Source organism: Diorhabda sublineata, chromosome 1 (genome assembly GCF_026230105.1).
Source record: "Diorhabda sublineata isolate icDioSubl1.1 chromosome 1, icDioSubl1.1, whole genome shotgun sequence".
NCBI classification, from domain to species: Eukaryota; Metazoa; Arthropoda; class Insecta; order Coleoptera; family Chrysomelidae; genus Diorhabda; species Diorhabda sublineata.
The window spans coordinates 34,917,953-34,931,784 of NC_079474.1; the positions used below are offsets into that span (position 1 = coordinate 34,917,953).

Consider the following 13,832-nt stretch of genomic DNA (forward strand, 5'->3'; position numbering starts at 1 on the left):
TTACCCCACTCGCCGCTTAAAAAATTACTAATACTGAGAAGTGATTTAAATTACAAAACTATACTTTACTTATTTAGTGGAACTTTCTGGATATATATCGTTGTGATTGGATAAATACCAATTTAATTATAATATAGGCAACTTCAACAACATTATTGTGTGACGGGTTGCATATTGAGTAGGTTGTTTAACTGGTTGTATATCGTCTGTTTCAAAGTTTCAATCGGGTTATAGTTAAAAGTGAATATCACAAATTTAAACTGCGTGGTGTGTGGTGTTTTGTAAGTAATTTTTCATATCGTTGACGTAGAAAAATGTTATTTGTTATAAAAATACTAGTAGGAAAACCAGATATCATGTTAATAACAAATATTTTATTTAGGTTTGTGATTAATAGAGGTGAGATTTGCTTAAAACGACCTCCATTTCTTTATTAACCAAACAAGAATTTTTGACGGCTGTCTAATTCTCAAATTCAGTTGTTGAAATAAACGGAAGATGTGAAGATAAAACATATTTCGATTTTCTACGTTACGAAAAATATATTTTAACATAATAAAGTTTTTCTAAGTTGAAAATACTTCGTATAACACCTAAATAAGCACAAGAACATGTTTTAAATGCGTAAAATGAAAATTTTAAACTTACCACTTTTTTCCAAAATTTTTTACCATCGGCTTGACCGGTAAAAGCCATCATAAACACCAAAGCAAAAATTAGAACAATTGAAAACTTCATTTTTAATAATAATTTACTCTAAGCTTGTTAAACAACTGATTGTGTTTGGTGAGATTCCATTTAGAAATCTTCTTCTTATACTCGTATATCGATTATTGTAATTCCCCATTTCCTTTTCATCTGTTAACTACTTAACTTTATCAGTGTAAGATTAATCTTTATACAAATATTGCTTTTAAGATTTTTATTACCAGGTAAAGTTGTTGGTACGCGGTTAATTACTTTTTTTTAATATTTTATTATTAAAACCTACAAAACTAAGTATATTTTTATTTCAGAACAAATTTATCGAGAAAATAATCATAGTTTAACGATGAATCAATATTTAAAAGACCTTGTTCTAACATCTCTATATATAGACATAAGTTACTTTTATCTCGAATTATTCTCCATGATTTTCTCCAATCCCTCATTCCATATTGCCAAGTTTCTACTAACAATACACATCAAAGCCTATTACCATGCAGAAAATCTCCTGTAGGTCCATTAAGGAGGCCAATAACATCCTTATAACATTCTTAAGAAGAATGATTCGTGGTATTAGGTTCAGATAACGGAAGCTCCGAATATATATATAGTTAAATCATGATTTAGTGAAGGGTAGGAATCGAATAATTGAGATATTTTGTTATATATTTTTTCTATTTTAAATTATAATGCGTATAATCATTAAATTAAATGGGGTCATTAACCCAAATGGACAAGATCGAAAATGTTAGGTTAACTTACTATTAATTCGTTAGAAACTTTTATTACTATATAATAATGTGGATTATAATGTTCAATGTATTTTATATTAATTTTATTCTACGTAAAAACGTTATACGTGAATCCATATTGTCGTTTCGATAGGATATAAAATAGTGTGCGTTACATACCGCTATTGTTAGCACAGGTCAGGGATCATTTTCCAAACAAATTTATATTTAGTGATTTGTGATTTTATTTTTACAAATTTTGAATAAAAAAAATACTATTTTATACAAAAATGAACTAATTAAACATTTTTCAAATAATACACACTACTTCGTAAACTTTATTTGTAAAGTAAACTATAACAATATGGCTGCCGTGACGTCACGCCTCGGTTGTCTATTATATTTCATCTTTGACGTTTACTTATTCATTTATTTATCCCATAGTGACAAGTACGAAAATATTAGGTTAATATTATATTGATACGTTAGAAACTTCAAAATTTTTGTGTTTTTTATCATATAATGTGGATTATAATGTCTATATTATGTTCAATATATTTCATATTAATTTTGTTATACGTAAAAACGTTATACGTGAATCCATATTGTCGTTCCGATAGAATATAAAATGGAAAGATTGTGAGTTTATTCATTATATTTCACTATAAATCTTCGACGTTATCTTTTAGAGAAAATCGTCTCCAAAAGCAATTAATTCGAAAACCATTAATCTGTATAAAATAATTGTTCACCTTAAAACTTAATTAGATGAAAACAGTTCAAAATTAATGTTTAATAATCAATTGAAATATAAAAGGTAATTAATTTCTTACGTTGTAGTGTTTATAGTAAAAAGGTTGCGCAAAAAACTGATATTAAAATAATTTCAAATTCATAAATAGCTCCATTTGAATTGATATTAATACACTCGTGAGCACTTCTTCATTAACAATAAACAATAACCGTTGTTAACTGGACTGTATATTCGAAATTCGTGATAATCGGACTTTTTCGAAATAATTAGGAACCAAAAACCGTTTGTGACTAGACTAATACCGAATAATCGACCGGAACTGTTATCTAAATTTATACCGTAACAATTTATCAACAAACCATTCTAAAATTTCATATTTTTATATACTTTTAATCGAAACGAATCCTTATTAATATTTTCCAATTATATTTAAACTGCGCTACCTTTTCTCCTCTTACTTCAAGCCTATATTAGAAGAGCGTTTTTTGCGTTACAGTTCGATGGTGAACGAACGTTTTTAACAAGTCGAACGGCTTACGTCATCTCTAGTAAAACCTGTTAAAACGGTAATTAAAAGTGTTGTTGATTGAAGTGAATGATTTATTTGCTCGTCATGTTATTCGAGATGGATGAAAGATTGAATACGAATCCCTCCGGGGAAAACTAAATTAGATCAAACAGATAGGATTCAACAAAACAAAATAGATAACAACGAAAGAAATATTGATAGAGATGGCGAAGATAACTGAACATCAAGAATACATACTTGAACTAAAATAACAAGTCGATTTAGCATTTTTCGTTTATTCTTTTTGTAACCATGGTAAATAATCGAAACATAATTGCGCTAAGGTAATTATCTTTTCCATATTTGTGTATATCGTGGGTTTTGGTGTCGGCCACAACATCTCTTTACCCATTTTCACCTAGAAGAAAGGGGATCACGAATTAAAATGAAAAAAAAAAAATAAAACTGTGACCAAAAGTTTCTATAGGCAACTGCTTAGTTATCCTTCTGGAATTTCACCACTTCGTTTAAACTGAATCGAAGCTTTGATACTTCAGCAATCAAAATAGAATTAAAGTTTTATTTTGAGGTTAAAACTTACCAGGTCCGAATAGCTGTTAGATAATTTGATTTGTAAATTTACAGGTTGTACTGAATTTGTTTGTGTTATTGTATGACTGTAAGTAATAACTGCAAGAAGAGCGAGGGTTACGAGGATGGTTATTTTTAAAATACTCATGTAGATTCACAAGAATTTGATTATTGAATAACAAAACGCATGACAATGATTTTGACAGTTATTGTATATGTTCAACGTCAAAAAAAGCGCCGAATGTATTGGATGAAAAATATGAATAATCGAACGCCTCGTATAACTTTTAATGGACCATTTTAAGTCCCTCGTTACCCCCTGAACACATTACTTGATTAACTGCTTGGTCCTGCTAGTAAGACAAATACATTTAGAAAATTATATTGCCTTCCGTGGATTTATCTTTCGCCAAGTTCGGCCATTTGTTGGTAATTCGTATGCCAAGTAGACAAGAAGATTTACTTACTTCGTCTTTATGTATTATAAAACACCTGGCAACGTCGCGCGAATAACACCTTCACATTATTATTAACGGGAATTTAGGATATATAATTTTTTACGAAAAAAAAAAGTTTACTTGAATATATTGATATTGAAATTGTTCAAAAAGAGATAGAGGAATATGTGTCTATGTATATGAAACACATGGCAACGTTGTAAACTACGAATTGCACGTTACGAATCGTTTTATATTATTAATACCTTCCTTTTGACGACGAAAATATTAAAAATAAAAAATCAGATCGAGGTTTATTCAAACGGCTGACGTTCTTGATATATAAATTTTTCAATAAAATATTTGGTTTCTTAGCAGATTCATGATAACGAAACAGAGAAATTAATGTAATAAAGGGTTACGCCCTCAAAACAAGATTCGAAATTAAATTTGAATAATTATACAATAACACGCAGGGTAAGTTTTAAAGTTATACAAGACGAAGTTTATATCACGATAGGACGAAATGTCGCCTCATTAAAATATTTTAATTGTTGCGGAATGGAAAATGAATATTCAAAAGTTTTGTGTGAATAACGGGAAATATTAACATACGATGAGTCTGCACTTGGGCTTTTACGGTCGGTTTCACTTATGTCTATCAATTTTAATGAACCAACCTGCTGTTATGTGAGTAGATTCGTTTTATGTTAAGTACCACATCAAGGGTAAGGCTTTTCAAAAGGAAAGTAAAATCGGGAAATTCACCCGTCTCCCTCTATTGCTTTTTGATTAAAACACGTAAACAATATGTCGCAATTACCTCAAACATATTTATAACGTACAGATATTAAAAATAGTAATTTGTACTCTAAATAATGTACATACACTTTAATTTCAAGTCTTAGAACGATGTTACCATAAGTTTAGAACTTACCTAATTTTTTTTTCCTAATGAAATCATAAAATTTCTATCACTGAACCACTTCATAAACTCAAACACTTTTTTATATAGAACTTGAGTATTAAAAACTTTTAAGCACTACCGGTATATAACATCAACCTAATGATTGCACAATAAATCAACTCCGATTATTTCTATTGAAATTACTAGAACAACGCGATTCCTAGAGTTCGACTGACCCAGTTTTCGAAAGATGCATCTCTGCACTAAAGGATGGAAAATGCACTTTAACGCGCATAGTTGTAAGGCTTGTTCAGTATTATATAACCACCAAAATTTAGCTACATTTTAGTATTAAACTTGACAATACGTTGATATTATACAATTGTTAGATTCACTTTTTAATACCAAAACAATTGCACAAATAAAATCATGGTTAATATTCTTTGTGCCACGTCACGAAACAACAAAAGGTTCATAGCATGTTGCCAGATTTTCTATATACAATGAAACAGTAAATTTATCAATATAAATCCTGTACTGTTAATCGAAGACCTAATTTGGATATTGATAAAATAGAATTATCATAATTATATAATATATTAATTCATTATATGTAATTATATTTATTAATTCCTAATTCACAATATATAAATTTCTAAATATCTGGCAACTCTGTGACAGACGTAATTTCGTAGGTCGAGATTTTTTTATTGGCGGGAATCTTTGAAATTATATGAAAATATAGACAAGTACGATTCAAATATAAACAATTATTGTTTTATAAATATTGTTTATGTTATTTTACACACATATTTGTCGTTGTTCCGTAAAGGAAAGCAACAGATATATTTTTATTTCAGTAAGAGACATTCACGTCGAGTGGAAAGTCTAAAAACACCCTTAACAGAAACGGCAGGAAAATTGTGTATAGCAATAATGTTTCGAAACAAGTCTGAGAGGACAGTAAATGCAATTCCGGTGTGAGTTGTGGGCTAAACTTCAGGACGAATGTAACAACTTAATATGAACTAAATAGTGCAATGCAGTGTTCTAACGGTCGAAACACTTAGGAGATGTTTCTTTGTAACCGCAATTCTGGAAAAACGTTTAATGGAAGACAATTTTCTTACAAAGTTTAGCAAGATAAATGAGATCGTTTAAAATAATTTGTAAATGTTTTTTCGTGAGAAATGCTAGGTTATATCTCGAGAGCTTAAATAAAAAAACACATTCAGTTATACATCACGTGTTGCTAGGCGAAAATCACGTGATCATCATCTCATATGCGAAGTTTACAAGTTACAAGTTGTATGCATTCATCAAATACAATATATTTTAGACAATTTGGCAACGTTGTTATAATTACCGATATGACAGTTATACATATGTGTATATACATAACCAAACTTTTTTTACCCGATGAATTTCTATAGTTTTATGTGATCATAGTAATAATTTTACTTTTCTATGATTATTAATAAAAATATGTGGATTTATTATCACGAATCAAATAATTAATTTCCATTTACAATTTGCCTATAATAAATGATCGTTTTTAACTTTCCCGCGGGTATTACTTCATCCTAAATCTTATTTAACCGTTGCTTGTCAAGCGTACCCCATCCGGGAGCAGTAACTCAACTTCCTAAAATCTCCACCAAGACATAGTTGCGGTGACGAAGTGGCGATGCACTTAGCAAACTACAAACTCCATGATTTACACCGAGTAATCCATTATTTATCAAAGCGATAAACGCAAAACACGCACTGTACGAATACGCTCGCCTTTCGCCTTCTCCTAATTTCGCTTGAATTATTCAACCCTTTCTAGCCAGAACCGCCGCCATTCACCTCGTACACCTTAAATGCGAGTCAAAAGAAAATAGTTTCCTTTCGAGATTTAACAATACTAGAGATGGGATCGACCAACTAGTTACGTATAATTTAATAAAATATATCTTATTATCAATAATCTTAATCATGACCACCCTGTATATAATATTCCTATTAAATATCGAATTGTACATCATTTATCCTAATTGTTTATTTCAATTACTAATTATTGTTTGTCAGTAAATTCTTATTCAATTTATTAATATAATTTATCTATGGTTGTAAGATTTAGATCGATGGTTGTTCGACGGATATTTATCAAGTATGTGATTGTTTCGTTACAAAATATTAGTGATTGCCATCTCTACTATTTCTGACAGCTAAACTACGTTAATTCACCTCCTTTTGACAGTTAAGGCGCTTTAAGTTTTGAAAGTTTAACTAAAGTGGTTTGCGAATGAAGTGAAAGCTCCATGATTTATGTTAGATGTATGTAAAACGCGTGCTTAGAGGTGTGAATCCTCTTATACACACTCACATAAAAGTTATACCTGAATACGTAGTAGATTACAGACTTTTCCTCTACTCGAAATAATAATTCAAAAGTTTTACGTTTAACGGAAAAAAATTCGATTTAAAACGTCTGTTTTATAACATGTTAACAATTTAAGGAATACGCCTTTAGCTAAAGATTTAATTCTCTCATAATTCTTCATACTGCAGTGGTATATACTACGTGATTCAGGTCGTAATCCAATGTAAGACCGCTAATTCGGCAATTTTGTCCAGCAGACTATTTCGTTTGCCTTAATTTTATTTTTATTTATCCCCGAAAGGGTCCGGGTAGGTAAGACCGTGCATGAAATGAATTTTAGATGTGTGATACACCACAAGAATAAAAATTTGTATCCGTACAAACGAAAAATATGAAATTATTATCAATCCCTCGTATTATAATTGTAAGTGGGTTTACGTCATTAATACCGCTTACCACTATATCCATATTCGATATATAGCGAAGTCCTAGAATGCAAAAGAGCTCCCGTAGAGTTTCGCTCTCAAAGGATTCGGCGGTTCTTTGATCTGGCTACAACACCACACAACCACGCCGAGACCTCGCGCCGCCTACTTAAATTCAATTATCAAATTGAAAATTCATGTTTTGTAGTCGCTTATATCGTCCGATGAACTAAATTTACGATTAATTCCAACGTGATCTTCCAAATTGTACAAATCTTTTATATATTCTTAAATATCTATTACTATAACTAAACCTTATATATTTTGTCAAATATATATTTTAGATTGCTTGGCAACGTTGTTTTGAATTTAACTTGTATGATTCATTTGGTTGTTTTCATATAAACTAAATTTTTAGATATAAAAATTTCTTTCTAGTGTACTTAAAAATAATATTATTTTATCATAAACTCTATTATTAAAATAATTTGTCTATGAAAGTGTGTCTGAATCTAAAGTTTTATTTTTAACTTTTTCATAATAAATGACGTAAATGTTAAAAAACCACAGGAGTTTATCATCATTTTCAAGGTTAATATAATAAAAAAACAAACAATACGACTAATATCAAAGAATATAATGAAGTAGTTACATCAATTTTCCGTGGTTTTCGTAATTATTGTTAATTTTTTATGTATTCTGCAATCTATTTTAGAAAGTTTGGCAACGTTGTTTTAACTTTAACATGAAACATATTCCAGCCAAAGGTCATATAACCTAACTTTTTGTACAGTTTTTTTAATTTGTTTTGATCGTGTTTTTCGGTGTACCCAGATGTGTGACTATTTAAAATTGATATTATTTCATTCCAAACTAAGTTTCCAATATTTTAAAGATAAACATTAAACAAAATGTCTCTCTTCATTTCTACAACGTAAATAGAGTATTTGGTCTACGCATATACAAGGTCATATCGACAAATATATATATTTGAAAATGGAATACAAAAAAAAGAGAATTCCCAATCTGGGCCATCTGAAAAAATGTATTTCGTCGTATACATATATTATCCTGTTGCTCCCTAGGGCGCTCGCATATATTTTTTTCAGTCTGTTGAAGCATACGTAACCCAATAAGAGGCACTATCATCCTGTGTGTCTCTTTGAAGTCGTGGAGATGCGCCGCTTTTGCATCTGACCCCAAATCGAATCAGGCGACAGTATATACTTCCTTTTACCAGCAGAAAATTGAACCAACTTTTCTAGTTTATTGGCATATTTTTGTCTCCGGAGGGAACATTTATACGGGACTTAGATGTCGGAAAGTGAGTTTTTAGAAACGAGATTGTTTGTTATTTACAAGAAAATATGTGTTTTATATCAACAAAGTGTCAAAAATAATAAAAAAATACCTAAATACGAAATATCCTACTTTTAATAATAGAGAAAATGCCGGAAATAATTTTTATTCGTCATAAATTGGTTTACCAGTATAATAACAGACAGTTTAACAACGTTGCCAAACTTCAAAAACAGTATCAAGATAAATGATATATTGAACGATAATTTTACATCAACATTTAATATCATAAAACTTTCCAAACATTAATTCGTGTGGTTTTAGTATTTATAATATTTTAAAAAAAACAACAATTTTATAAGTGTATGGGATTCAATAGGATATTAAACCCTGATTTCGAACCTTCCTTTCCAATATTCCCGTTTCCCCGGAATTAGCTCAAAGTCCTTTAATTTAACAAACTTTCCCAAACCCTCCATTCGAATCTCCCCCCAAACTCCCTCATCATCCGGTCGCCTTATATTTGAAATATATTATTATATGAACCTGAAACCCACACACACACACACACATATACATACACACAACACACATGCCCTAAAATACTACTAATTTCGGCGAGAAAGGCCCGTCTTTGAGACACGCAGCCGTAATTACAAAATCCATTTTATTAGGGAAGCACAATAGGGGTTCAAAACAAGAATTAGCAACGTCTTATTAGTTGTAAAATACAGGTTAGACTGTCTTGTGCGTGATTTCCAATTTCCATTCTATTAGCTAACTTGATGGATTCTAGATGTAATCAACAAAGGACCTATAGAGGAGATGAGAGGGGATGGAACATTCTCAAGATGGCTTTTATCGGAAGATTAAGAACAAAAGACTATTTATCCAAATTTAATTCGACGTTTAATAATTCTGTTACTATTATTATTCATAACTAGTAATAATTTATTATACGTATATAAATTAATGAAACTTCTAACATAAATAAATTATCTATGTATTATATATATAATAAATTCAGATTAACAAACTGAACTCAATTCATAGATAAAAACTAAAGATATTTTTGGAATGATAGATAATTCTTAAAATAGCTTTTATTGTAAGTTTTATATCAAAAGCTTATTATTTCAATATTTATTTGTTTTTTCCTGAATTCATAACTATTCTATTCTGAATCAATAATGATTTATATGTTTATAAAAAGAAAAATAATGAAACCTCTCTGACCTTTAATTATTCTATGTCCTATTTATTACAGATTTCTTCATAGTAAGTTAGTCAATACGTTACAAATATAAATCACTATGAATCCATAGATATTAGGGAAAACATTGAAGTTTGAAATATTAGAATAAAGTACTATTTTCTCATTCTATTCTTATATATGATTTGTTTACAGAAAAAAAATCACAAACCTCTATTGAACTCAAATATTCTATGAATGTATTATCAATTTACTTGACAGTTCATAGATAAATGGAATGAAGTAATTTTTTGGACTAGAAGAATATTTTTAGAATAAATTTGGAAAAAAATATTATTTTTTTCAACCGACGATTACTAATTCTATTCAATTTATATTTAGAAATTATGTATATTGCATAAAAATAGACTAAATGAAATCTATATTGAATGAAAATAAGTATTTACTCTCTATTATTTGATTCCTTTATGGCTAGATCAGTCTACAAATATAAATCATAGATAAAAAAGATTCTGTAGAGGAAGTCTAACATTCTCGAGGTGAAAAAAGATTGTATGTTTCAGTTTTACTGATTAATAAATAATTGCTTAACTAATTATTACTTGTTAATAACAACTTATGAAAAAAATTACAGATAATACTTCATCTATCCTCTATGTTTAAATTTGTTTGTGGTTAAATATATCAAAATATTCTATAAGAGTAAATTTGTGAATATTATAAAGATTTACGTAAAAACGGAACATTATGTACATTAATGTCCAAGATTATTAATGATTGTAACGGAAAACTGACTCCATAAAACGCAATATATGAAAAATCACCTCACAAAGTATCAGACAAATAAGCAATTTATTTTTTGTCTCGACTTCCATTTATCAAAACCAGGAGAAAGCAAACTTTTATATTAAAATATTAATAAAGTCGTATATTCTCTTTGACTTGCTGATGTTCCGTCATGAGAGACTTCGGCAAAGCTGAAATATTTTTAATAAACCGGATCATTTGTTTCTAATATCTAACACTATATTCATATCAATAATAAATCGGTAATTTGATCAATTATTTTAACCCCGTGTATAATAATAATTCATACATAAATATGTTTTAGAGGAAGTCAACTTTTAATATTATGTATCTTAATACGCTCAACGACGCTCTGTTTCTGATATGTGTCAACTGTCAATGAATTAGTTAAACGATCGTTATATGCATGCACGTTGTGGGCAAAATGTACTATAAATCAAGCAACATGTGCTATTTAGACAGCACTTGATGGATTGTAATTCCGATATTCCATTTATATATGAACCTCGTATTGATTTAATCATGTGTGTGACAGAGGGAGTGAACACGATGCGAAAATATTGTTGGAAATTGAAATATAATTGAAAGTATAACGTGACAATACTTGAATTATTTATGTGAAACTTCGGGTCGCTTTACACGCATATTTTTATAAAAAATAGATTAGATAAAGAAATAATATAATTAATAATGAAAAGTAAAACATATAAATACATATTTGGTGACTCGTAAATATATTATTTGACTCATATTTTATCAACGACTTGAGAATTATTTAATTGCGTTGGTAGAAATGTCTACTAGGTAGGCAACCAGTATTACTATTAGAGCTTCTTCTAGACCAAGAATAGTTCACCAATAGGATTGATCAATCCCATAAGACGTACATACGCCAATTCTTGAGCCAAGGTCAAGTGATGCTTACGTCACCTGCAGACCTCGACGGCTTGTTTACCATTTACGCTGTGCGGTATTGCTTGTGTTTTTGTTAATTCGAAAAGGTCGTACAAGTGATTGAAGAGTTGGAAATTCGTTTTTTACTTAGTTCTACGTTTTAAAAACTATTATTTGTGTGTATTATATATGTGGAGAATAGTGAACAAAGACAATATTATTGTTTAAGGCAAAATAATCTTGTGAGACTTTCAAGGGTAGGTAAAAATGTTTTGTTATATTAAAGCTGGATTTAAATAGCAAAATAAAAATTAAAATCCAAGTCAGTTACTGGCTGAAAGAAAACCAGCTGAGCAGAAATGACAATTTAATTGGCTTATTTAAATTTCTATTCTTTATACACCACAATAAAAAATTAAAAAAATGGTCGAATCATAACAGCGTTTTTGGTCGGTTGGTTTGCATTTGTCCAGCAACTAATCTAGATTTTTATTTTACTTTTTTTTGCTAAATGAAACTTTGTTTGTTTGATTTTAGTGCATGTAATATATGTCCAAAAATCAAAATGCCTGGTACACGTTGTGCTGTGTATGGTTGTGGTAATACCTATAAAACAAGGCAGCAAGAACATGAATATTTTATATTTCATCGGTTTCCCAAAGCTAAAGATCTTGTTTCCCAAACTATGAGAAAAGAATGGATATTACGATGCAAACGGGAAGATAAATTTAACCCTGATACTAGCTACATCTGCTCAGTTCATTTCACAGAAAAGGATTATGAAAGAGACTTACAGAATGAATTATTAGGTTGGTGAATTATTTAATTGTTTAGTGTAATAGTTTATAGCTTTCAAAGTCTATACTGTCCCAAAATGATTTTGGTAATGAAATTTAGTAACTCAATTTGTTCATAAATATATATAATATGTATATGTATTTTAGGTTTACCACTACGAAAAATATTGAAAAAAACCGCTGTTCCTACTTTGGGATTGTATTCAAAAAAATCAACAAGTGAAGCTAGTAGTTCAAGCATTAGTTCCAGAGAAGAAAGACTGGCCAAACGAAATGCAAAGGAGGAAGTGAACAAACTTTTAAAAGTAGCCACGTTAACAGCTCCTATTAATACTTTTTCTGATGATACCGAAGACCATAATCCTAAATCTTTTGGAAGTATTCAGTTTGAAGAGCATGTACCAGAGCCTTCCACTTCATCAACCCCCAACTTTGTCCCAGAAAACTATGATTATAAGGCTTTGTACAATGAGTCTGTAGAGAAATATGAAAAGTTAGAAAGACAGTATGCTCTTTTAAAATCCAGAAGTAATATAAAAAGCACAAATATCAAAAAACTTAATGAACAATTGAAATATTTCAAAAATAAATGCTATAAATCTAGTCCCAAGGTAACATCTCTGTTTCAAAGAAATGAAGCTGCGTCTGCTATACTTAGAACTGTTCTTACTCAAAACCAAATTGATTTATTGTTAAAAAAAAAGAAAAGAGTCAACTGGACAACTTAAATTAATATTAATTCATAATAATGAATAAAACTTAGAAAAATAACTGTATTTTTGTTAAAATTGGCCTTTAAACTCATCAAATAGTCTAGCTCAACAAAGAGTTAAGACCGGTCGAGGTCTGCAGGTGACGTCACGTATGGCGATTTTTCGCACGCACATGGCAGACACATTCAGTTTATTGAGCAATCCTATTGGTGAACTATTCTTGTTCTAGACTTCGAGACATTACACAAATAAAAAAGATGGAAATTAATAATAAATTTCTATGCGTAAGTAATTTACATTATAAAATAGTTAAATATTAATTATTTTGTTCATATATGAGATAAATTTATGAAAATATCAATTCAGTAGCTTATAACTACTACTATGCAACGTACAAGACAAATGCTGGTATTCTTATGGAACAGAGTTGCCAGTTGTATAAGAAGTTATATATTTAAAAATAATGTCAAATTCCCTTCCAATAGTTACTGTTCTATGATATATTTTTCTCTTTTTAACCATGAAATACGAATTTTTATTCATGAACGTATGAAAAAGTTTTCATAGTCTATCGTCTTATTTTCAGAAGGGTCCAAGTTAATAATGATTTTAGACTTTTATTATGAAAATATACTTTATTTGATGAAAATAGAGGGAAACAAAAAATGGTCTTTAGAATCACT

General features: G+C 29.5%; 1 protein-coding gene across 1 annotated transcript; it reads left to right on the forward strand.

The window, feature by feature from the left end:
* Positions 1-12,191: 12,191 nt before the first annotated feature.
* On the forward strand, positions 12,192-13,401 carry LOC130442039 (THAP domain-containing protein 3-like). The gene is made up of 3 exons (XM_056776044.1): positions 12,192-12,448; positions 12,584-12,964; positions 13,379-13,401. The coding sequence occupies exons 1-3, from the start codon at positions 12,205-12,207 to the stop codon at positions 13,399-13,401; spliced, it is 648 nt and encodes a 215-aa protein (XP_056632022.1). The 5' UTR covers positions 12,192-12,204.
* The last annotated feature ends 431 nt before the right edge of the window (positions 13,402-13,832 follow it).